The sequence below is a fragment of the Symphalangus syndactylus genome, chromosome X (assembly GCF_028878055.3).
Source record: "Symphalangus syndactylus isolate Jambi chromosome X, NHGRI_mSymSyn1-v2.1_pri, whole genome shotgun sequence".
Classification (NCBI taxonomy): domain Eukaryota; kingdom Metazoa; phylum Chordata; class Mammalia; order Primates; family Hylobatidae; genus Symphalangus; species Symphalangus syndactylus.
The window spans coordinates 38,620,379-38,647,651 of record NC_072447.2 but is presented as its reverse complement, the minus strand read 5'-3'; the positions used below and the strand labels follow the sequence as shown (position 1 = coordinate 38,647,651).

Genomic DNA, 27,273 nt, shown 5'->3' with positions numbered 1-27,273 from the left:
AATAATTTCTGGTTCCCTTTGGAAGAGGTGGCCAAAATGTTATACCAAAAACTAGCTGATGATTGGGATAGTCTCTTCCTTACTTGGGGCTTCTACTTTCTCATGTGTAAAATTGGGAAGATTACAGATGATCTCTGTATTAGTTTGTTCTCATGTGGCTAGAAAGAACTACCTGAGACTGAGCAATTTATGAAGGAAAGAGGTTTAATTGACTCACAGTCCACATGGCTGGGGAGGCCTGAGGAAACTTACAATCATGGCATAGGTGAAGGGGAAGCAAGCACATCTTCACATGGTGGCAGGAGAGAGAGAGCGCGAAGGGAGAAGTGCTACACACTTTTACACAACCAGATCTCATGAGAACTCACTCGCTATCATGAGAACAGCAAGGGGGAAATCTGCTCCCATGATCCAATCACCTCCCACCAGGCCCCATCACCAACGCTGAAGATCATAATTCAACATGAGATTTGGGTGGGGACACAGAGCCAAACCACATCAATCTCTAAGCTCAAGTTCCCACTGAATTAGTCTAAGAGGATAAGATTTTTGTTTGTCTCTCTATACAGTTATTTATCATACACTAACCTTGCCTACTAATGTAAATTCTAAGACAACTCTGGAGAGCAGTGCTAGGTAGGAGTAAACAGCCAAGGAAAAAAGGTGGAAGTCAAGAAAAAGGGGCCAGGCGCGGTGGCTCATGCCTGTAATCCCAGCACTTTGGGAGGCTGAGGCAGGCAGACTGCGAGGTCAGGAGATTGAGACCACGGTGAAACCCTGTCTCTACTAAAAATACAAAAAATTAGCCAGACGCAGTGGCGGGCGCCTGTAGTCCCAGCTACTCAGGAGGCTGAGGCAGGAGAATGGCATGAACCCGGGAGGCGGAGCTTGCAGTGAGCCGAGATCGCGCCACTGCACTCCAGCCTGGGCGACAGAGCAAGACTCCGTCAAAAAAAAAAAAAAAAAAAAAGAAAAAAGAAAAAGAAAAAGGGTATGCACATTTACATTTTGTTCTTCTCTTTGTGATCTCCATCCAGAAAGCCTCCAACAACATTTTGGATAAAGGACAATTGGGTTAACACCTTACCTGTTCCCAGAAACCACCCTTATTTCAAAAACCTTTAAGGGCAAGGTAGGGACAGCAGAAAAGATACCAAAAAATCATATGATTCATCCTTCTGGCTAGCATACGTAAATTTATGTATTTGTCCCAGCTTCTCATTTATCTATGAGCTCCTCAAAGGCAATGAATATGCCTTGGCAATTTCCCAATGCTTCTTAGTTTCCATTTCATTCCAAATCCAGAACTTTCAACTAATGCTGATGGACTCCAGAATGACTTCGGCATCTCACTCACCGACTGTATCCCCTAAAGTGGTTCATAGCTCTTGGGCAAAAATTTCACCAGCTCTAATACTGTGGTTTTAACTCTGGAAGAATATTATTACACATTCACCTGGGTAACCCAAAAGCACCAGCACCTAGACTCCTACCCGCAGCGATTGATTTAATTGGTTTATGTAGGGAGCAGGTGTCACTCATTTTAGGAGCTCCCCAGACAATTCTCATGAGCAGCCAGGACTCGGAACCATGGACTAGCATCTAATCATAGAAAATTCAATGAGGGTAAACAAATCAAAGAACTCCTCAAGCCCAGACAATGGCTATTAAGCATCCCCAATTTTTTATTTACCCATGTGCTGTTGTCTTTATTTTCACCTTTGAGTTTTATTTCAGCCTCTTAGGAAACTGACCACAAACATCTTTGTACTCTGTAAGAGACTTTTCAGTGTCAGCTCTCTTTTTCCCTTTCACTTTTAGATGATCTTAAATGGGGAAGATAAAAACTAAACAAACTCGAGAAGGAAACGGCTGTGCTTCAGGATGTGGTAATGCTTGGGAGGCGGTGACAATGCACTCGATGGTCCTTTCCTCCAGTTTGTTTTGCTCATACACTGCGCCCAATCCCTCACCTACTTTCTCTGCTATAAAGAGGTAGTAAGACTATCAGGCGGGCAGACATGTGGCTCTACTACCTATTATACGTGTGAGTCATTTTCTTACCTGCTCAGAACTTCAGTTTCCTAACTGGTAAAATGGGCATGGCTGTTGTGAAAATTAGATGATATCCTGTTTTAGTTGGTAAGTACTCAGTAAGTGCTAGTCGAATCTATTGAATCTTTTTCAGGTGCCACATAGTCCTTTTTTTTTTTTTTTTTTTTTTTTTTTGAGACAGAGTCTCACTCCATCGCCCAAGCCGGAGTGCAGTGGCGTGACCTCGGTTCACTGCAACCTCTGCCTCCCGGGTTCAAGCGATTCTCCTGCCTCAGCCTCCTAAGTTGCTGAGATTACAGGCACGTGCCACCATGCCTGGCTAATTTTTTTTGTATTTTATTAGAGATGGGGTTTCACCATGTTTGCCAGACTGGTCTCAAACTCCTGATCTCAGGTGATCTGCCTGCCTCGGCCTCCCGAAATGTTGGGATTATAGGTGTGAGTCACCGTGCCCAGCCAAGAGTCCATTTTAATTTCCTTCTCCAATAGCTTCACTGAAGCCAAGCTCAGGTCAAAGAAACAGGAATAGGGGTATGTAGGCCAGAGATAACACGGTAGAGAATATGTAAGGAGCTCTAACAAAAGAAGCAGTACCCTGGCCATGAAGGGCAATTTCTAGAGAACAGGAGACTCCCTGAGACAAGCAGCTTCCTCCTAGAAGAGTCTATTACAAATAAAGTGCTCACATGAGCACATCACATGACCAATGCAAGAATAGTAATACAGCAATAACCACTTTGCTTTCTATTTAACAGCAGAATCAGGAGGAGAAATTAACCAAAGTTATACAAAATCCACAGGCTGGTATTAAGAAATATCTGCTAGCAAGCTTAAGGAGACATTATACCCTACTAGGACAGATCCAAGAAAAGGTTCAGATAGAAGCCCGAGTGTTCTCTGGTCTATGAAAATGTAACAATTGTGGGAAAATATATGTAAGTTACAAATTTCAAAAGGCCCTACTGTTTTCTGGCCAGCAACACATGGCGAAATATTTAACTTCATGGTGTGGGAAAATGTTAGAGAGATGATAATTTCTTCCCAACAGTGAGACTATTATATACTGACCTCCATGCCCTGGTAAGAGAGAAAGCAACACTGGTACAACTCAAATGGTTAAGCAGAATCATAGATCAAGTCCAAGAATGAAAATAAAATCACAACTGTTTAGGTGACCCTTAGGGAAATAACATACCACTGAGTTAGAGCCCTAAGTATTCAATTAGAGGGAATATGAATGCTGACCTGTGCAAATGTAATAGTTTACTATAATTTTTCTGCCATTCATTATGGCAAAACGTTTAATCTCAGAGTTAAGATGAGACAATGACCATGAACGGGGTTCTCCTTGAGGGATATGAAGGACATCCACCATGGGTCACAATCAAACCCAGCTCTCCCATGAAGGCAAGTATAGCGTAAACTAGCCTCCGTGCCGTAAAAGCGAAATAGGCTAACTGAAGATACTTCAATGCTAGTTTTTCCTTTGTTTGTTTGTTTGTTTGTTTGTGACAGAGTCTCATTCTATCACCCAGGCTGGAGTGCAGTGGCACGATCTCGGCTCACTGCAACCTCCACCTCCCAGGTTCAAACGATTCTCCTGCCTCAGCCTCCCGAGTAGCTGGGACTACAGATATGAGCCACCACTCCCAGCTGATTTTTTGTTTTGTATTGTATTTTTTTTAGTAGATATGGGGTTTCACCATGTTGGCCAGGCTGGTCTCGAACTCCTGACCTCAAGTGATTCACCCACCTTGGCCTCCCAAAGTGCTGAGATTACAGGCATGAGCCATCATGCCCGGCCTCAATGCCAGTTTCAATGCCAAGTACATGGCAAAGATGTAAACCCTAGAACACCACGTAACCCACCCACAGTTCCCTTAGCACACTTTTGATGATATGCTATTCAAGGTGCACAATGACTAATTTATCAAGAAGAATTAGTACACAAGAAAAGCAAGAATTATTTAAAATGTAAAGTAATAAATAAGGTACTGCCCTCACCAAATTTCAACATAAATTACAAAGTTAAAATGTAATATTTAGTTAAAATCAGAAAAGTTGCCATGTTGACTAGAATCCACAAATACAAACTACTCTGAGAGCTTAGCATGTGACCAAAGAGAAACAGCCAAGATAAAAGAGAAACAGCCAAGTTTCAAGAGAAAAACTTGAGGTCTTAATAATTGTTGGGCAACTTGACAGTAGAACAGGGTAAAAATGAGTTAGCTACAAAGGCTCATCAGAAAATGGCAATAGATTCCAGAGAGATGTAATAACTACTTACAAACTCTGCTATAGGTGACAAATCTGACCATGATAAAAGCACTGTAAATGATACAGGTAACACTGAGCATATGAAAACTCAGACTGTGCACTAGATAAAAAGGAAACCAACATACAGTGTTAACACATGTAAATATATGGGCAAAAGCAGGAAGGGCTATCACAAAAAACAGATGAATTTACCTGTATTACAGGTCATATAGCAATTCTTTCCAAATGTCTTCAATTTTATACTTTGATAATTACTTTGCCAAAGGAAACGATATTTACACAGCACAAGAGCTTACTATGCCAAATATACACAGGAATTTATGCAAATGATAAAAACTCCAGATTCTGGTTACAAAATGGCCAATGGCACTTTACACAGAACAAAAAGCAGACAAAAAACCCAAGCAGAGGAAAAAGCACTTTTCATTCCTATGTTACCTATGATGCGATTAAAATCATAAAACCTCATTTTGGCAGGGCTATGGAGAAACTGATACAGATAAACTTTGCTGACAGCCCTGGATAAATTAAAGCTATAAAATGTCAACGGCTTTCATATGGTAATTCCACTCTGAGGCAGATATCCTATAGGCAAACCACCCAATTACCTGGAAAAGCCTTCACTACCCCAAAAGTCACACTCCAGATAGTCAAAGTTTATTGTTACTAGCATACAGGAGAAACAGAGCTTTACCACTTCAATGGAAATTAAGACCAACCACTGCTCAGTTCTTTAAAGAGGGAACCGATTTGTCTTAGAACAGGGATCAACAAACTTTCTGTACAGGACCAGATAGTAAACATTTTTGGCTTTGTGGGCCATATAGTCTCTGTCAATACTCAATTCTGCTGTTGTGGATGGACAAAAGCCACAAACAATATGTGATGAATGAGCATGGCTGTGTTCCAGTAAAACCTTATTTACAAAAACAAGAGTTGTCAAAACCCGCAGTGTGCAACACAAAGAATGAGCCCTAATGGAAACTATGGACTTTAGGTGACAATGATGGGTCAATGTTGGTTCATCAATTATAACAAATGTCTCACACTGGTGCAGGATACTGACGGCGGCAGAGACTGTGTTTCGGGGTGGGGAGGGGTTCTGTGGGCACTCTGCTCAATTTTGCTGTCAGTCTAAAACTGCCTCTCAGTATCTGTGGGGGATTGGTTCCTGGACACCCTTGGATATCAAAATCCATGGATACTCAAGTCTCTTACATAAAATGGCCTAGAGTGTTTGCATATGACCTATGCACATCCTTCCATATACTTTAAATTATCTCTAGACTAATTACAAGGCCTACACATCATTTCATTTACATGGATTCAACATAGTATTCAAGGTGAGGCAAATTCAAATTTTGCTTTTTGGAACTTTGTGGAATTTTTTTTCTGAATATTTTCTATCTGAGGTTGATTGAATCCATGGATGTGGAACCCACAGATATGGAGGACGGACTGTACTCTTTTTAAAAAACAGTCTATTAATTAGAAAAAAAAAAAACAGGTGGCCAGCCCTCAGGCTATAGGTTGACATTCTTAGACCAGGGTATTCCTAAAATAAAAGGATTTGCCCAACTCTAAAATCAGATTACCACAGAAGTAAAATATTGGAATGCCTATACATATAAAGGAAAAGAAAAAGCAGTGATATTTTCAGATTCCATCCAGTAACAAAACCAAGGTTTCCCAAACCTTGCCAACAGTCTGATCAATTTTCCAAAAGCTTAATGGGAGGAAACCACCCAACCATCAATAGGTCAGTAACTGCAGCTGTCTCCACTTTCAAAAGCACACAAAACATAAGTGCTACAAAGACAGTGAGGCATCGCTTCTCGGCCTTTTGGCTAAGATCAAGAGTACAAAGACAGTGAGGCCAGAGCTATGACTTTGGTGCCTGAGAGCTGCCCCAGAGTCAGATAAACCACGCCATGTTAAAATGCAGCCTTATCAGATCTTAAAGACCCAAAAAGCCCTCCCTTCCTCCCCTCTTTCCTTCCTTTCCTCCTTCCGTCTCCTACCTTTCCTCCCTTCTTTCCTTCCCTTTCTACTTCCCTTCCTCCTTCTTTTTTTGAGACATGGTCTTGCTCTATCGTCCAGGCTGGAGTGCAGTGACGCGATCACAGCTCACTGCAGCCTCAACCTCTCAGGCTCAAGCGATCCTCCCATCTCAGCTTCCCGTGTAGCTGGGACCACAGGGGTGCACCACTATGCCTAGCTAATTTTTTTATTTTTTGCAGAGACAGGGGTCTCACTGTGTTGCCCGAGCTGGTCTCAAATTCCTTGACTCAAGCAATCCTCCTGCCTCAGCCTCTCAAAATGCTGGGATTACAGGCATTAGCCACAGTGCCTGGACCAATTCTTTCTTTAAATTTAAAAACTGGTCAAGATGCAATAAGCCAAGTTAGATATCTTTACCCTCAACTAAATTTTTCTCTTCCCCTTTAATTCTGAATAGTTGATCCCTTTCTCCAAACAGGTTGGTCTAATTCTTGGTGACACCTTGTAGCAGAAAAACTACTGCTTACAGATAAAAAAAAAGAAATCTGTCATTTACATATGTAAAGGTACAAAATAAACACACTCAGAAGCAGAACAAGATTGTTTTTCCCTTTTCCTAACATAATTTTTTTAAAAACCTTTCCATTTTCTCCAAGAATGCAATCACTGTTGTCCCCAGTGGTGATCAGGCTTTGAGGAGCAAAATGACTTTAAAAGCCAAGACTTTGCGAAAGGGAGTCATTTGGAACCAAAGTATCTCCAAAGTATCTTAAAATACGTTCTAAAGGAAAAGAAGATGGCTGGGCCCTTAAACTTTAAGAATAGTAAGAATGCGGAAACTGGCTGCTACCTTCTAAGAGCTAAAGGCTCTGAGGTTCACAGAGCCAGTGTGATTATGACAGAAATCAAAATATTTAGGTTTTTTTTTTGATGTCCTTTCTTTTTTTTTTTTTATACTTTAAGTTTTAGGGTACATGTGCACAATGTGCAGGTTTGTTACATATGTATCCATGTGCCATGCTGGTGTGCTGCACCCATTAACTCGTCTGTTGAAAAGACGGCAGGGCTATCAGACAATCTGCTTTCTGGTGGTTTTGAGAGATGCTATATTTACATGTGGGGACACTATGGAAGTTTAAACTTGGCTGGGCACAGTGACTCACGTCTGTAATCCCAACACTTTGGGAGGCAGAGGGGGGTGGATCACCTGAAGTCAGGAGTTCGAGACCAGCCTGGCCAAGACGGTGAAACCCCCGTCTCTGCTAAAAATACAAAAATTAGCCGGGCGTGGTGGCACATGCCTGCAGTCCCAGGTACTCGGGAGGCTGAGGCACGAGAACTGCTTGAACCTGGGAGGCGGAGGTTGCAGTGAGCCGAGATGGTGCCACTGCACTCCAGCCTGGGCGACAGAGCGAGACTCCATCTCAAAATAAATAAATAAATAAATAAACTTATATAACTGACTAAATGAAAGTGACATAATGTTTAATAACCTCGATATGGAGTCAGGCATGCCATCAGTAATCGCCATTTATGGAGCACGCGCTCTGTGCAGAGCAAGCTGAGCTGAGGAAGCTGTAAGAGGTTACAAAAAAGAGGTGAGCGCCTGCCCTTTGGAAAGAGACAATTGAGGATAAAATCTAAGAAAAGGAGGCGGGAGCAAAATCTCTTTAATGCAAGTGCGGCTGTGCAAAAGTAACTGGAAAATCAAACAAATGGGAGGTCAGTCTGCAGGGAGGGGACAAAAGTGGTTAATACGGGAACCAGAAGCCGACAGGGCGAGACTGAAAGATGAAAAGCAAGTCCAAAAGAAAATGTGAATCATTTCCTACCAACTCATTCAACATTCAGAAGGTTCTATCTTTATGCCATAATAGTCCAAGTTCTCCTTTTCTTATATAATTAAGAGAACTTTTAATTTATCACAACTGCTTAAGGGAAAGAGAACTCAAATTTGTGCAAATATAACAGGGAGCCACCATAACATTAACTGCCAGTCAAAAACAATACATTGATCCAAAAATCCAGAGAGGTTTATAGAAAAAAATATGGAACAAGACATGTGAAAGTTATATTTAAGGAAATAAATTCAGGCCAGGCACGGTGACTCATGCCTGTAATCCCAGCACTTTGGGAGGCAGAGGCGGGTGGATCACCTAAGGTCAGGAGTTCGAGACCAGCCTGGGCAACAGGGCAAAACCCCATCTCTACTAAAAATACAAAAATAAGCCAGGCGTGGTGGCAGACGCCTGTAATCCCAGCTACTCGGGAGGCTGAGGCAGGAGAATCACCTGAACCCGGGAGACAGAGGTTGCAGTGAGCCAAGACCAAGCCGCTGCATTCTGACCTAGGCGACAGAGTGAGACTCTGTCTCAAATAAGTAAATAAATAAATAAATTCAACAAGTGTGTGTGTGTGTGTGTTTGAGACAGAGTCTCACTCTAGCCAGGCTGGAGTGCAGTGGCTCAATCTCGGCTCACTGCAACCTCCACCTCCCAGGTTCAAGTAATTCTCCTACCTCAGCCTCCCGAGTACCTGGGACTATAGGTGCCCACCACCACGCCTGGCTAATTTTTGTATTTTTAGTAGAGACGGGGTTTCACCATGTTGGCCAGGATGGTCTCAATCTCTTGACCTCGTGATCCACCCGCCTTGGCTTCCCAAAATGCTGGGATTACAGGCGTGAGCCACCGCGCCCAGCTAATAAATGTTTATTCTGAACATTAAAATGTGATGTTTTCATTGCTCCCAATAAGGAATTAACATATATTATCTGAAGCCACACTGTCCAATATAAATATGTGAGCCAGGCTGGGGGCTGTGGCTCACGCCTGTAATCCTAGCACTTTGGGAGGCTGAGGTGGGCGGATCACCTGAGGTCGAGAGTTCAAGACCAGCCTGACCAACATGGAGAAACCCCGTCTCTACTAAAAATACAAAATTAGCTGGGCACGTAGGCGCATGCCTGTAATCCCAGCTACTCAGGAGGCTGAGGCAGGAGAATCACTTGAACCTGGGAGGCGGAGGTTGCGGTGAGCCCAGATCGCGCCATTGCACTCCAGGCTGGGCAACATGAGCAAAAGCTCTGTCTCACAAAAAAAAAAAGAAAGAAATAAAGAAAGAAATATGTAAGCCATATATATAATTTAAAATTTCCTAGTAGCCACATTAACATAAAAAAGAAATAAAGTTTTTGATAATATTCCATTTAACCCAACATATCTAAAATATTATCATTTCAACATGCAATCAATATAAGATGTACTGATATTTTACTATTTTTATATTAAGTCTTTGAAATCCAGTGTGTATTTTATACTGAAAGCACATCTCAATTCAGAGGCTAAATTTCTATCAGAAATAATTGACCCATAAAGAGATTTCATAAAATTTACAGGTGATAAAGTGGATTCACATATCCAAGTTATTCTACACAGATGTAAAAGTTAACAAGTATCCGTTTTAAATTTAAATTAAGTCAATTCAGTTTTTCGGCCACACTAGCCACATTTCAAGTGCTCAAAGGTCTCGTGGCTGACAGGTGGTGACCCATATGGGACAAAGGTCTATAGAAATAAAGTAATAACTATAAAGATAACCACTAGAACCAAAAATTCAAGCCTAGTTATTTATTAAAATAAATATGGCAAAACGAAGCAAATATATAACATAGGAAAACTGAGGTATTAAAAACAGAAAGCAATAGAAAATTACAAATGCTTATCATTACAGATGACAGATCTATCATATCAGTAAGTATAAATAAGTTAAACTTACCACATGAAAAAGATTGATTCACAAAGCAAAACCCAACTTTACACTACATTTAGAGACATATTTAGAGCAAAGTAATTCAGAAAAACTGAAAATAAAAGGATGGCAATGCTATCCCAGGAAATGTAAACAAGAAAATAGGGAACTAGATCTCAATGTCAAATCAGGACGAATCCAGGCCAAAAAGCCTTCAACTAGTAAAAGGGCAGCACTCTAATGCTAACGGGTATATCTCACAATGAGGACGTGAGTTAATAAGCATCAAACATAACACTGACAGTCATAAAGCAAAAACTATAGGAGCTATATGGAGAAAGAGAATCATTATTAACTTCTCTTGTGTTTGATCCATAACAAATCAGGTGGATAAAAAAAGTAAAGTTACACAAAACCTAAATAACATAATATTGCAGAGCTGATATATCACACTCTGCAACCTGAGAAGAGAGTATAACCTTCTTTTTGCTGCCCAAGGAACATTCACAGAAAACAACCATATAATGAGCTTCAAAGTTAACATCAATAAATTAGAGAATAATTCAGACAACATTCTGTAGTCACAGTGCAACAAAACTAGACATAAATAAAATTAAAATGCAGAATGCATCTTCACTGGAAATTTTTAAACTCCTCCAAACAACTCTTCGTTGATAGGAAAATAAAAATCTGAAGACGCAGAAGAGCTGAGAGGAAAAAAGACCAAATACACACACACATCAGCTGCTAAAGCAGTGCTCAGAGGAATAACTAACCTTAAACACTGAAATAAACAAGACAAAGAAGAAAGCATTTTATTTTATTATACTTTAAGTTCTGGGGTACATGTGCAGAACGTGCAGGTTTGTTACATAGGTATACACGTGCCATGGTGGTTTGCTGCACCCATCAACTTGTCATCTGCATTAGGTATTTCTCCTAATGCTATCCCTCCCCTAGCCCCCCAACCTCCCGACAGGCCCTGGTGTGTGATGTTCCCCTCCCTGTGTCCATGTGTTCTCATTGTTCAACTCCCACTTATGACTGAGAACAGAAAGCACCTAATTTTTAAAAGAACAAAATAAAACTGAGATCAGAGGGAATTATTAAAGTCAAATCAGACAATAAACTAGATGACAAAAGTCATAAAACTAATAAATCCAACCAAATAAATCATCAACTAACCTACTCAAGAAGAAGGGGGGGACAAATGTCACAGGGAAAATTAAGACTGTTCAGTGACAACTATCTCAGCTATCCAAACTGACTCAAAAACCTCAATGAGTAGGAAAATTTTTTTTCTTTTTTTTTTTTTGAGATGCAGTTTCACTCTTGTCCCCCAGGCTGGAGTGCAAGGGCATGATCTTGGCTCACTGCAGCCTCCGCCTCCTGGGTTCAAGCAATTCTCCCGCCTCAGCCTCCCCAGTAGCTGGAATTACAGGTGCCCACCACTATGCCCGGCTATTTTGTAGAGACGAGGTTTCACCATGTTGGCCAGGCTGGTCTCAAACTCCCGACCTCATGTGATCCACCTGCCTTGGCCTCCCAAAGTGCTGGGATTACAGGCGTGAGCCACCACGCCTGGCCAAGTAGGATAATTTTCAAGAAAAATATATCAAAATGGACTCTAGAAGAGACAGAAAATCTACAGAGATCAATAACACAGAATAGAGAGAGCTGTCAGAGAGCAAAATTCCCCAAAACATACAGGCTTAAACACTTTCATGTGAAGTTCTACCAAATCTTTAAAAAACAGATAATTCAAAAGATAAATTAGTCTTAGCATAGGAAAAGAAAAAAATTTATCTTTTTGAAAACAAAAATTTATCTTTTTGAAACAAGCATGACTTTGATAAGAAAATCTAACAGACCACACATACAACATCTACAGACAAATAGCAAATGGATATCAATAAAACAAACCCAGGAGTTCATCATTCTATTCTCTCTACTTCTGTAAATGTTTAAGGTCTAGAGATCGAATGCACAACATGAAGAATATATAATAGATAATAAAATTGTACTGTATATGGTATTCATGCTAAATGAGTAGATTTTAGCTGACCTTGCCACAAAAATAAAAAAGGGTAACTATGTGAGATGATAGATATGTTAATTTTTTTCACTGTAGTAACCTTTTAACTATATGTATCCCATAACATCATGTTGTATACCTTAATTATACACAATAAAATTTTTGTATGTATTTACCTATACATGTACATCCCCCAGGCTGGAGTGCAGTGGCAGAAACACAGCTCACCGCAGCTTCAGTCTGGGCTCAAGCCATCCTCCTGTCTCAGCCTCCTGAGTAGCTAAGACCCCAGGTGTGTGACACCACCACTCCTGGCTAATCTTTTTTTTTTAGAGACAGGCTCTCACTATGTTGCCCAGGGCTGGCCTCAAACTCCTGGTCTCAAGCCATGCTCTGTCTTGGCCTCTCAAAGCACTGGAATTACAGGCACCCACCTAAGTTTTTTTTTTAAAAATTTCCATAATAAAAAACTAAAATAAAGACATATTTACTCAAGGAGAAAAAAAATTCTATCTAGATATACCATTTTTTTTACCTATCAAAAGTTTGACAATAATGTGGTGAAGGCATAGGAAAACAGGTACTCTCAGAAACTTCTAGCGAGGGGGAAAACAGACAACCTTTATGGAAAGCAATTTGACAATGTTCGTCAAAATTACAAATGCACATACCTGCTGATGTAGCAATCTCACGTTTAGGAATCTGCCCTATAGATACACACGTACATGCATGAAATGACAATGCATGTAATAATTCACTGGAGGGCAGGTTGCCATAGCAAAGTCTAGAAACAACCTATTAATTGTAGCCATCAATAGGGAAAGTTGCTAATAAATTCTGGTACATTCATATAACCAAATTCTCAGAAGCCATAAAAAAGAAAAACAAAGTTCTGCAGGTACAGATATACAAAGGTCTTCTCTATGGTATTAAGCTCAAAAAAACAAGGTACAAACGAAGCTATAAACTGCCATTTATGCAAAAAAAAGGGGAAGCCAGTGGGCACAAGTGGGAAGCAGGCTTTTCTGTGTTCTTTTGCACCCTCTGAATTTGGAACCATGTGACTGTAATCTTAGGCCCAAAAGAAAAATCTCATTTTAAAAAATGCCACCCTTTGGAATGTACTATTGCCATTATAAATTAAAAATCCATTTAGAACACTTGTTATTCTTGCTATATTTGCTAACTGTGTGGCAGGCTATATTTCAAGTCAAGATGGAGTTCAAGAAACTTTCGTTATTTTAAAAAGCATAGAGAAAAATACTGCACATAGATGAAAGGGGGCCAGCAGATCAGACAGAAGATCATCTGATTAATGGTGCTTAACCCTGGATATGCTTTAGAATGACAGGGGTATCTCCTAAAAATACCAGTGCTCCGCTCTCCACCCCCAGCTCCCCCAGACCATTTACAACAAAAATTCAGAGTATGAGGCCCTGGCCTGAAAACCACTCAAGTAAACACTTCCCAACAGTGATTCAACAGAAGTCCAGGGGACATTTTGCTCCCCCAGGGGACATTTGGCAATGACTAGAGACATTGGAGTAGGAGGTGCTCATGACATCTAGTGGGTAGAGGCCAGGGATGTAGCTCAACTTCCCACAGTGCACAAGACAGCTCCTACCAAAATTACCTGGCCTGAAATGGCAAGAGTGCTGAGGCTCAGGAACCCCTGCTTTAAAATAAAAGCACTGCTTCCGAAGTAACAACCAGTTTTAGCCTCCACTTTTGAACACAGCAAATAATCTCCTTATTTACTGATGTGCAGTACATCCACATAAGAAAGCCTATTTACCAAGGTTGTAACAAATTGTGTATATCCTGTGTATCTCCTTTCTCTGGTCCCTGTCTAGTTACTCCAGTCAAAATGTACGTCCCATTTGTAAAGTACCCATGGAGAAAGGCATAAAGTTCATAAACTAGCAGCCTGTGGGCCAACTTGATCCATCCATCTATTTTGTTTATGCCAAAGTTCTCTTGAAATATACTGAATTGGTGCCAATCAGCTGCCCCTTTGGAGCTAGCTATATACCAGGAATTTATCACGGTCCTCAACTCATTGGCTTCATTCACTTATCCACTGCCCGCTACCTGGTGCTTTAAGCGTCTGAGTTGGCCCTCTCCTGCAGTTTTCTCTAATCATACAGGGGCGTGAAGCCTCTTCACTCCTCCTCTCTCCTCACCTTAAAAATATCCCACACCCATTCTGAATTCTCCAACTCCCACATCAATTGCCAAAATAGAACTGCTATCAAGAGACAAAACTAAGAGAAAAGTAGAAGTAGAGATGGCCTTTTTGCAACAACTCCCTTCTTTTAGTTGTCCTGTCATTAAAGATAGGCTGATTAGCACCTGATTCATCTCTGGGTGTTACAAACTAGCCTTGTCACTTCTAGCAAATTCCACTACAACTATATCTGGCACTTCTGTGCTCTTCCTTATAAGGAAAACCTTAAATTATTATGCTTCTCTCATGACCTTAGTGAATCCCTCCACCCCCCAAAATAGGTCAGAAGACTTTTATAGAAAATATCTATCAAAAGATTTGGTAGTGTTCTTTTAGAAAGTTCATGCCTCTTCCTTTGAAATCACAATCGTACAGTGGTGAGCTGTGCTTTTAAAGATCGCCTGACACAATCTACTCATTTTATTAATGAGGAAAATGAACCCCAAGTGAGGTTTGGTCACTTAGTCAAGGCCACATTCTGAGCTAGTGGCAGAGCCAGAATTAGAACGTTTGTTTCCATATACTGGCCTCACAGGTTTTCCATGATAACACTATCCTCCACTGTGGTTTTCCTACTCACATAACATCCTTACCAAAATACCTATTAACACGGGTAGACACTAGCTGCTATGGACATCAACTAACCAAAATTTTGGCTGGCTATTGGGGCTATCACTTAAACTTTGAGGGTGGAAAGAACTGGGAGTTTCTGGATTCCTTTTGTTCCTTTTATTGTGAATTATCTTGTTTCAGTTTACACTAACGAAAGGCTGATACCTTCAGAATCTTCCCTAAACCATAAAAATGGAAAACTTGCCTATATTTACAGCAACAGCAACATTTTCTAAACTCTAAAGTCAGAAACTGCCTCAAACCTCTACAATTCTCGAGATAGTAAGTAAAACTACCAATAGCTTTTGGGAGTGAAGTTTTAAGATGCAAAGATCAACGTGTCATTGAACTTTGACTTTCATCATCATTCTCTGGCAAATTGGCTTCTAAAATTTTAATTTGGTCTCAACTTTAACCTATTCCTCTCTTCCTATCCTAGCTTTTTTTTAAAAAAAAAAAAAAGTATAGACATCACTTTTTGCATATCAGGTCTTCCTCAAATGTTCTACCTACTCTGCACTTTAGTTTTTATGCCCAACTGACACTATCACTGACACCCTTGATATTTACATAAAATTCATTAAATGAACAGACACCCTACGATTTCCCCTGGAGAGCTTAGAACATCTTTGCTGCTGGATTTGATTTTCCTTCAGGGATGCTGAGTTTCATTCTGATACCTCAATGCATGCATTTTACTTTTAGGTGTTTCACAACCAGCTCCTTCGTTTTCTGGGGAAACATGATCCAATTAACAGAAGGTGGTGGAATCTATTCCCATCTCAGCTAGGCCTGAGGCAGGCTGGGAACCCGAATCTTCTTTGGTCCCACCTCAATCCGTGAAAGCCACCCACCAGCCCACCGGACAGGGAGAATGTGGGTGGGACACCAATGGAGAAGAGAAACCAAAGGTGCTGGCACTAAAGCCAGAGTTGTATTAGACCCTGCTCTGATGCTAGGAACCCAGGCGTCCGCTCTTCCCAAGCATCTAAGGCGTCTGCAGGCCAGGCCTCTAACTGCTTTAACATAACCTGATGAAGACAACAGTTCGAGTCCTGCCACTCCAGCCACACAGCAACACCTTAGAGCAGAAAAGGAACAAAATGCCGTTGCATAATTTATTCAACCTCAAGGTATTTCTAAACAGTTCTCACCCAACCAAAAAAAAAATTCTAAAAATAAAAACATTAAAAAGCCACCCACATCTCGTTCTGAAGTTTTAAGGGCTGTGAGGTTTGTGTCAAGCAGATTTGAAGCTAACGATGGCAGGTTTGGGGAGTCTCGCCTGCGATGAGGGTCCTGCAATGAGATGCCGTTTCTGTGTCTCCGGGTAAGTCCCAGGCTGGGTGCGAGGGGGCCAGGCCCTGCCCCTCCGCGCCCCGAAATCCGAGCCCCAGGAGAGCCCCTCGGATATCCCCTAGCCCCGCCTGCGGTTCCCACGGACTTTACCCGAAGCTGCGGAGATCCGGGGTGGCAGCCCGAATGGCGGCGGCCCCGGGCCCATGGGGACCCTTGGCCCCGTACTCACCGAAGTCCAGGAACTGTTTGATGGAGAGCGGCGACGGCGAAAAGCGCGAGTAGCGCTCGATCTGCTTGGGCACCGGCTGCTTCAGCAGCCACCGGAACAGCCGCATCCTCGCCGGGGCGGCGCACAGACCCGCCTAGACGCCCGGGTGGCCGCAAGGGCTGGCGCAGCCAAGCCGCACGGATACGGCACGTTTGCTAAGCGCGCACCCCGGCCTCTACCTCGGCCTCGGCGCCGCCGGTGCAGCCGCCGCAGCAGCAGCAGCAGCAGCCCCAGGACCGCGGCCGGCCGCCCGCGGCTTCCCTAGGCTCCGCCTCGCTGGGCGGAGTCGGTTGCTGCACGTACGCGGCGTGCGAGGGGCGGCGAGGAGCGCGAGGGGCACGCTGCCGCGCGCGCCCTCCACTGATTGGCCGCCGCTGCCTCTGTGACGTTTATATTTTGTCCGGGCGCTGCGCCAGAGACCCCCTCCCTGGCTCGTGGGACTCAGCCCAGCCCAGCAAGTGCAGCCGCTCTCAGCTCCGCCTCTGGCTGGGTTCTCCACTGCCGAAAGGTAGCCGAGGTGCCCGCGGACCGGGAAGAGGCCGGGAGCCCGGAATCCGATCCTCCGCGCTGCTCAAGACCCTTCTCAACCGCAGGCGCCTTTTCCGGGAGGAGGACTTGCAGTTCGCTGCATCTTGACACTTAGATTTTACAGCCTAGCTAGACTGACTCTGTTTCGTGGCCCAACCCCACCCCCACCTCCCTGCCTCACTCCCGAGAGAACGCCTTTGGACTGGATTGTTAGGTCGCTGGTTCTCTTTTTCGTGGTTCCTTGCCCCTCCTTCCCGCACAAGATTGTCACTGATTGCATTTCATGTCTCCCCACCACCACCGTTGGACGGGATCCATTGTGAGGTCAGGGGTCACTAACACCCCCTACCTCCCCAATGCCAGTGGACAGGATAATTGCAAGGTCACTGACTCTGTTTCATACCCCCCCACCCCACTACTACCATTGGAAAGGATCAAATGTAAGGTCACTGGCACTTTCTTTCATTTCCCTTCTCTACACCACCACCACAGGACAGCTCCCTTCATGCTTCACCACCACTTTTGGACAGGAGTCTATGCTTACACAGTGTTGGGTATTCTTTATCTCAAGTGAATTTGAGAGCCTGGCATGGTGACATGCACCTATAGTCCCAACTACCGTGCAGGCGGAGGTGGGAGGATCACGTGAGCCCAGAAGTTCAAGATCTGCCTAGGCAACATACCCAGACCCCCCTCTCAAAAAAAAAAAAAAAAAAGTGAACTTGAACTCAGGGCTCAGTATATGAAATTGTTATTTCCTATTTTGAGTGAATAAAGTACAGCTTGCTTTAGCCATTTCCACCAAACCTTGGCTTTTTTTTTTTTTTTTTGGCAATATGTAAACATAAATATGTAACCAAAAGGACAGGAAGAATGTTCTTTAAGGAAAGGTACAAATGTGACTGGAAGCCACTCCTTGGGTCTCTGATTGGACTAGTTTTCTCACTGAATGAGATTATTGGTGGGTAGCTATTTAGCTTTTGTGCCTTCAGTGGACGTTTATGCAGCCAATTCTTTGCTTAATAAAACAGTTGCATCTCTACTCTGAATGTAAAGAAAAGTAACATACACAGTAAAAGACATCGGTCAGGTGCGGTGGCTCACGCCTGTAATCCCAGCACTTTGGGAGGCCGAAGCGGGCGGATCACGAGGTCAGGAAATCGAGACCATCCTGGCTAACATGGTGAAACCCCAGCTCTACTAAAAGTACGAAAAATTAGCCGGGTGTGGTGGCGGGCCCCTGTAGCCCCAGCTACTCGGGAGGCTGGGGCAGGAGAATGGCATGAACCTGGGAAGCGGAGCTTGCAGTGAGCCGAGATCGTGCCACTGCACTCCAACCTGGGCAACAGATCAAGACTCCGTCTCAAAAAAAAAAAAAAAGTCATCCAGTGGTCTTCTAGACTTTTGGATTTTCAAGAACATCTTGGTCATCTTGGTAGAGGTATGTAGACTACCATGTCTTTTCCATTCAAATTAAATCAAAGCATTAAAAAAGACATACTAACAACTTCTTTAACCAGGAGCTTTACCAGAAGAGCTAAGTAATCCAGTTGGTGTGCATGGGCAGAGAAAGAGAAGACCAGTGGCCTGTGGTTCCTAAAGTGACTCTCAGGTGCTACCTGGAAGTGGAGCGATAATTGGTGGCAGTTGTCAGTGAGCAGGAAGAAGCTGGATATTTGTGGAGAGGGAGATTTTCTCAGCCTAAGCAACAAAGCGCTGATCTTTCTGCGCTCGCAAATCACTTGTTTCACTTCTTCCTTTTCCTACTGCACAAAATGCTACTTAAAATCCATTCTGTTGATTTGATTATTTAAACTTTCATGTACCTAATTTTATTTCTGCTTTTCCAAAAGGTGACAAAGTCCTAGAAGTTGGGAACAATATGAAAGAGCCGGATATAATGTAAAATGTGCTTAGACAAGGCTAAGGTCACCTAGGCTGTCTGCGTCACCCTTATTTTTATGTCAGATTAAGATACCTGATTTATCTCCCTGGCATTTGTGACAGTCAAATGAAATAAACCATATGTAATATAAATACAAGGTACTGTACCTCTTGTGTACAGCAGTGCATATATTTTTACCTAATACTTTCGTGATAACTTGCAGAGGCCAGAAGTGACACCAGTGTGTTGATAAATAGATCTTGATGAACTATTTTCAACTCCTTGTACATACCAAGGTCTAGTGCAGACCCCACTCCCAGTGGCTTTCAAAAGTGAAATCCCTGGACCTGCGGCAGCAGCATCACCTGAAAACTTGTTAGAAATGCAAACTCTTGGGGCATCTAATCCTAGCACTTTGGGAGGCAGAGGCGGGCAGGTTGCTTGAGCTCAGGAGTTGGAGACCAGCCTGGGCAACATGGCAAAACTCCGTCTCTACTAAAAATACAAAAGTATTAGCAGGGCAAGGTGGTGCGCTCCTATAGTCCCAGCTACTTGGGGGGCTGAGATGGGAGGATAGCTTGAGCTCAGGAAGTGGAGGCTGCAGTGAGCCAAAATTGCACCACTGCACACCAGCCTGGGTGACAAAGTGAGACCCAGTCTCAAAAAAAAAAAAAAAAGAGGCCGGGCGCAGTGGCTCACGCGTGTAATCCCAGCACTTTGGGAGTCTGAGGTGGGTGGATCACGAGGTCAGGAGATCGACACCAGCCTGGCTAACATGGTGAAACCCCGTCTCTACTAAAAATACAAAAATTAGCTGGGTGTGGTGGTGCACACCTGTAATTCCAGCTACTCGGGAGGCTGAGGCAGGAGAACCACTTGAACCCAGGAGGCGGGGTTGCAGTGAGCTGAGATTGCGCCATTGCACTCCAGCCTGGGCCACAGAGCAAGACTCTGTCTCAAAAAAAAAAAAAAAAATTAGGCCAGGTGCGGTAGCTCTCGCCTGTAATCCCAGCAGTTTGGGAGGCTGAGGCGGGTGGATCACCTGAGGTCGGGAGTTGGAGACCAGCCTGACCAAAATGGAGAAACTCCATCTCTACTAAAAATACAAAATTAGCAGGGCATAGTGACACATGCCTGTAATCCCAGCTACTCGGGAGGCTGAGGCAGGAGAATCGCTTGAACCTGGGAGGTGGAGGTTGCAGTGAGCCGAGATTGCACCATTGCACTCCAGGCTGGGCAACAAGAGCAAAACTCCATCTTAAAAAAAGAAAAAAAAGAAAAAGAAATGCAAACTCTTGGGCCCCACTGCAGCCCTACTGAAGCAGATCTGCGTTTTAGCAAGCAATGAGGGTCTTAAAGATATGGCCACAAATTCTTTGATACCCCTCAAGAGATGCAGCTTAATTCCTTTCCACTTGAATGTGGGTCAGACTTAGCTCATGCTTCTAACAAAGAAGAGTGTGGCCAGAAGTGATGAGATCTCACTCCGGAGACTGGGATCCTACAAAATGCCTGACCAGTACTCCTCAAAACTATCAAGGGTATTCAAAACAAGGAAAGCCTGAGAAACTGTCACTTAGCCAAGAAGAGCCTAAGGAGATATGACAACCAAATATAATGTACTATCCTGGTTGGGATTCTGGAACAGAAAAAAAGGATATTAGTAATGATAAATGTTTGAAGTGGTGGATACGCTAATCATCCTGATTTGACCACTCTACATTGTATGTATCAAAATGTCACTATATACCCCATAAATATGTACAATTATTATGTGTCAATTAAAAAATTTTTAAAGGATATTAGGATAGGGAGAGATTTGTTAAAGGATACAAAATTATGGCTATACAGGAGGAATAAGTTCTACTGTTCTATAGCACTGTAGGGTGACTATAGTTAAAAACAATGTATTATATAGTTTCAAATAGTTAGAAGGAGAATATTGAAGTTCCCAACACAAGGAAATGGTAAATGTTTGAGATTATGAATATGCTGATTACCCTGATCTGATCACTGTGTAACCTCATGAATATGTACAATTATTATTTGTCATTTAAAAATATAACTAGAAATTTAAAATATAGGCCGGGCGTGGTGGCTCATGCCTGTAATCCCAACACTTTGGGACGCTGAGGCAGGCAGATCACCTGAGGTCAGGAGTTCAAGACCAGCCTGGCCAACATGGTGAAACCCTGTCTGCACTAAAAATAAAACAATTAGCCAGGCATGATGGTGGGTGCCTGTAATCCCATACTTGGGAGGCTGAGGCAGAAGAATTGCTTGAACCCGGGAGGCGGAGGTTGCAGTGAGCCGAGATCGCGCTATTGCACTCCAGCCTGGGCGACAGAGTGAGACTCTGTCTCAAAAAAAAAAAAAAAGGGAATTTAAAAAATAAAGTCAATATAGGCAATCATTCTAGCTAAAAGGAATAAAATATTCTAAAACAAATGGACAAAGGGATGTTAGGTAAAACTAAGGAATTCTGAATAAAGTATAGACTTTGGCCCAAATTTGTTTAATAATAACATATCAATATTGGTTCATGAATTATAGCAAATGTACTATACTAATGCTCCCTGCCTCCCTACCTCTCTCCCTCCCCCCACCTCTCTCTCTCTCTGTCTCTGTCTCTCTCTCCTATGATACTCCCCCTGTGGAGCCTTGAGATGACAAAGCTCTAGCCAACACCTTGATTGACACCTCATTGTAACCTTGAGAGACACCTCATTGTAACCTGAGTCAGAACCACTCAACTAAGCAGCTCCTGGACTCCTGACCCCCAGAAATCCTTAGTTTGTTGTAATAAGTGTTTGTGGTTTCCAGCTGCTAAGTTTCTGCATAATTCGTTACGCAGCGACAGTTAACTAATATACAAGCCCTCCAGTAATTTTTTTTTTTTTTTTTGAGACAGACTCACTCTGTCACCCAGGCTGGAGTGCAGTGGCATGATCTCAGCTCATTGCAACCTCTGCCTCCCAGGTTCAAGCAATTCTCGTGCCTCAGCCTCCTGAGTAGCTGGAATTACAGGTGCGCACCATCACGCCTAGCTAATTTTTTGTATTTTTAGTAGAGACAGGGTTTCACCATGTTGCCCAGGCTGGTCTCGAACTCCCGAGCTCAGGCAATCTGCCCACCTCTGCCTCCCAAAATGCTAGGATTACAGGCGTGAGGCACCGCGCCCGGCCACCTGCGGGTAATTCTGATGCACCTCAGTGTGAAAATCACTGTCCTCCCCTAACCCACTCTAACCTAACTCCCTATTCCTTCCAGCTAATGCCTCAGATCTCAGTGTAATCATCACTTAAACATAAAGGGAGGCCTTCCCTGACCATAAAGTCAGTTCCTTCTCCTTGCCATATGTTTTCTCGATTCTCTGTACTTCCCAGAGTTACCTCCAAACACTTTGTTATAGTTTGATCAATGCGTGTCTTCTACACTAGACTTAAGCCTTGGCAGGGCTGGGACCAAGTCTGGTGTAGTCACTGCTGCATCCCCAGTACCCAGCATAACTAACAGTCACTGTTCAGGTTCACAACAAACATGTATTAAATACATAAAAATCAACAAAAATAACAACCAAACCTATCCCAAATCGCATTCCTTCTCAACAGCTGCTATAGAACACTAGAACTAGGCAAAGGTAGTTTTCTGAGTAATTTAAATAATAATGGACACTTTATTAAATCATAATATGATACAGCCAAAATCCAAAGTAGAGTGGAATAGATGAGAAAAAAAAGATCTATCTCCCTAACTAGTGGATCTTGTTACAAAATACCTCTGTCACCATTTGACAGGGGTATAATATCCCACTCTCCTTGTATTTTCTTCCTACTTTTCGCTTCTCGGTTAATGTTTTTTTGAGCACCTATTTTGTGCTGTGTGAAAGCACTTATGTTGTCTCTTCACAGTGAATATGATGGATGAATATTATCCTCATTTTACAGATGAGTGAGCTAAGACACAGAAAGGTTAAAATAATTTAAGTTTATACAACTCGTAAATGGCAGTCTGGGTTTGAATCCAGGTCTCCTGGCTCTCAATTCGATGTTCTTTCATAATACCAGCCTGCCTTTTTAAAACAAAATAGACTTTATTTTTAAAGAATTTTTAGGTTCACAGCAAAATTCAATGGAAAACACAGGGAATTCCCACATATCCCTCTGAGACACACATCCTCTTCCACCGTCAACATCCCCTACCAGACTGGTACATTTATCACAATCAAGGGACCCATATTAACACATCATTATCATCCAAAGTCCATAGTTTACATTAGGATTCACTCCTACTGTTGTACATTTTGTGGGTTTGGACAAACGTATAATGACAAGTATCCACCACTATAGTATCACACAGAATAGTTTTGCTGTCCTAAAACTCCTCTGTGCTCTGCCTATTCAACCCTCCCTTTCTTCTGACCCCTGGAAACCACTGATCTTTTCACTGTCTCTAATTTTGCCTTTTCCAGAATGTCATATAGTTGGAATTCTACAGGATGTGGCTTTTTCAGACTGGCTTCTTTCACATCGCCATATGCATTTAAAGTTTCTCAGTGTCTTTTCATGGCTTGATAGTTCATTTCTTTTTAGGGCTAAATAATATTTCACCGTGTTGGATTTATCACAGTTTATTATTCATTTACCTACTGAAGGATGTCTCGGTTGATTCCAAGATTTGCCAGGCGCCTTTCGATTTTAAGAGTGGGAAGTGAGATGGTGAAAATAAGTGAACTAGTGGATCAAGGGTTACTTAATAAAGCTTTACTAAATGTACATCTTTAATCAAATATGTGTATGATTTGAAGAAGTAGCTCTTTTCTCCCGTGTCTAGATTCTAGATTTGTTAATTTTTTTAGTTCTTATTTTTAATTCTTATGGATGCATAATAGCTGTATGTACTTATGGGGTAGGATTTTTTCAGCAAACTCTTTTGGATGGCCCAAACCCTCTTGAAGCCCTGTTTATCCTGGTCCTTTTGTTTCTAATTAAGGGGTTTCAGCCTTTATATTCCTCCAAAAGAGGTCAGAAAAGAATTTTTTGTTTGTTTGTTTGTTTGAGATGGAGTCTCGCTCTGTCACCCAGGCTGGAGTGCAGTGGTGCGATCTCAGTTCACCGCAACCTCCACCTCCCAGGTTCAAGCGATTCTCCTGCCTCAGCCTCCCAAATAGCTGGGATTACAGGCACATGCCACTGTGCCTGGCTAATTTTTTTCTTTCTTTTTTTTTTTTGTATTTTTAGTAGAGATGGGGTTTCGCCATGTTGGCCAGGCTGGTCTTGAACTCCTGATCTCAGTTGATCCATCCACCTCGGCCTCCTAAAGTGCTGGGATTACAGGCATGAGCCACCACGCCTGGCCAGAAAAGATTTTAAGTACAGGGATGTTGTGACAGGATAATTTATTGAGAAATTAAATCTATGTTTTGATTTTGCTGCTCTTGGAGGTGCAGAAGAAAGGAGTCGCTTATCTTCCCCAGCCTAAAAGACAGTGGAGTCTTTGGCTCTGGGCTTTGGGCTGCTATGCCTTGACGATATCATTAGCTGCTTATGTGCAATGGGGTGCTTTGGTTTCTAGGACTGAAAACAGAAGTTGGAAGATATAGGAGACATTTTGGTTACCTCTATAAAATCCATTCCTTCTTCTATTGGTAACTACTCCCACTTTTGTTCACTCCCCCGGGCAGTTCACTTGTGCCTTGGGAAGAAAATAGCCCACCTCAGTTGTAGTCATGATATATATATGGGTCAATCTACAAACTAATGAGCTTAATTCTGATTGCTGGCCATGGCTCCTGGTTCAAGGATAGATACTTGACCCAATTTAGGCCAATGATATAGGAGGAGACATTTCCTGGGAGCTTCTGTGAAAGAAACTTGCTGCTATTCTGAGGAAGCTTCTAGAAGCACCTCTCTCAACCTCTCACTTTTCTCCTTCTCTCTTCCTACCTCATTCCCATCTCTGGGTGCACTCAAGGAAGCATGTAGTACCTGGATTGCAGTAGACAACCATTTTGTGGCCAGAGGGAAGCTGACTTTGCAGAAAGCAGAGCAGAAATGGGAAGAAACTGGGTCCTCAGTGACGTTGTCAGGGCACTAAATCAATCCAACCTGAAGCCTTCTCTGAACTTCCAGTTACATGGGCCAGTACATTTTTATGGTTTAGGCCACCTTAAGCAGACTGATATTACTAGAGTCAAAACTATCATAGGGCTGGGAGCAGTGGCTCACGCCTGTAATCCCAGCACTTTAGGAGGCCAAGGCAAGTGGATCGCTTGAGCCCAGGAGTTCGAGACCAGCCTAGGCAACATGGCAAGACCCCATCTCTACTAAAAATACAAAAATTAGCTGGGCATGGTGGCATCCACCTACTACTGAGGAGGCCGAGTGGGGAGGATCATCTGAGCCTGAGAGGTTGAGGCTGCAGTGAGCCGTGATCTCGCCACTGTACTCCAGCCTAAGAGACAGAGCAAGACCCCATCTCAAACTAAAAACTGAAAAAGTATCCTAACTTTCATGCCAAGCATACTTCAGGTATCCTGTACATACATATGGGGACAAGCCCCCCAGTAATGGCTGCTGTTGGGCATCTTACCAGCTCTGCATGTAGGAATGCAAACCCAGATTTAATTTGATTTTTTAAAATAAAGAAAGATAATGTTTCTTGTGCCCAAGGGTTATGAACAAAATCAGATCCTATAATACCCAGAAGGGAAACAATAACAGAGGATGGTTAAATAAATCATGGCACACATACAATGAACCATTATACTGTCTTTAAAGGTTCTTTGTATGAAGTCTATATGAGAACACGGAAAATACAAACATTATAATAAGACGGAAAAAGCAAGATACTAAATTATGTATTAAATCTGAGCTTCAGGCAGGGCTCAGTGGCTCATGCCTGTAATCCCAGCACTTTGGAAGGCGGAGGCGGGAGGATCACTTGAGCCCAGGAGTTCGTGACCAGCCTAGGCAACGTGACAAAACCCCATCCCTACAAAAAACAAAAACAAAAAAATCAGCCAGGCCTGGCGACTTACGCCTATAGTCCCAGCTACTTGGGAAGCTGAGGTAGGAGGATGGATTGAGCTCAGGAGATCGAGGCTGCAGTGAGACAAGATCACACCACTGCACCCCAGTCTGGGTGACAGAGTGAGACCCTGTCTCTAAATAAATAAATAAACTGAGCTTAGCTATGAAGAGATCACCTAAACCTTTTTTATCGAAAGGTATAGAAGGAAATACAGCAAAATGCCAACAAAACAACCACCACTAATGAATGCTTTGAGTGATATCATGGTTTGATGTGACATTGAGAAAATCCTTAGAATCCCTGGGTGGCAATGTGTTCTAAAAATCTGAACCAAGGATAGGTAACATGAATGACTTTATTCAGTTCTCCTTCACCCCAAAAGATGACTTGTCAGAATCCACTGCTCTTCTGTTTTTATCCAAAACATGATCTTATCTGTTTCTATTAATATTTACTTAGTCTCATAATTAACAGAGCATGAACCATTATTTGCAGCGGACTCTGACATCTGAGGTGCCACCTATTATCTAGAAAACTTGGCATTTCTTACATCAGCATTTAGTAAAGCCTTCTTTCATCCAAGCCGTTTGCCAAAGTACAGCCCTTACCTCCACCCCCAACCATCACAACCACCACCAGCTTCCAAATTGCTATGATTTCCATCAGGCAGTGTTGTGTAGCTACCAGGGGGGCCTTTTCCCTAGGCCACCAGGGTCTTATTGTCAGCCCCAGCTGTTTTCACCTTGGCCCCTCCACTAGATCTCATTTTTCTGGAGGTATTAAAGTTTTGAGAAAAAGAAAAACAGGCCAGGCACGGTGGCTCATGCCTGTAATCCCAGCACTTTGGGAGGTCGAGGCGAGAGGATCACTTGAACCTAGGCCAGCCTGGCCAACATGGTGAAACCTCATTTCTACTAAAAACACAAAAACTAGCCAGGCGCAGTGTTGCGTGCCTGTAATCCCAGGTACTCGGGAGGCTGAGGCAGGAGAATCACTTGAACCCAGGAGGTGGAGGTTGCAGTGAGCCGAGATTGTGCCACAGCACTCCAGCCTGGGCAACAGAGCAAGACTCCGTCAAAAAAAAAAAAGGAAGGAAGGAAGGAAGGAAGGAAGGAAGGAAGGAAAGAAAGAAAGAAAGAAAAAGAAAGAAAAACAGCCATTCTTCACAAGGAATTTAGGGATTCCTATTCAAGAATAATTTGTACCTTGTATCATCTGATGCATAAAATGACTATAGTATTAGTGATATTAAAGGAACAGAACTGGGGCCAAATGCTTCCCCCAATTTGAAGTGTGCCATAGAA

The 27,273-nt window shown here is 42.8% G+C and overlaps 1 protein-coding gene across 2 annotated transcripts in view; it reads right to left on the bottom strand.

Annotated features, from left to right (window-relative positions):
* The window catches only part of PDK3 (pyruvate dehydrogenase kinase 3), a 75,693-nt gene extending 58,803 nt beyond the window's left edge, over positions 1-16,890 (bottom strand). The window contains exon 1 of one of the 2 annotated variants that reach the window (XM_055267345.2): positions 16,486-16,890. In XM_055267345.2, coding sequence (XP_055123320.1) covers positions 16,486-16,591 — 106 coding nt within the window. In that variant the 5' untranslated portion in view covers positions 16,592-16,890. The remainder of the gene's footprint in view (positions 1-16,485) is intronic. The other variant, XM_055267346.2, reaches the window with a different exon arrangement.
* Positions 16,891-27,273: the final 10,383 nt, after the last annotated feature.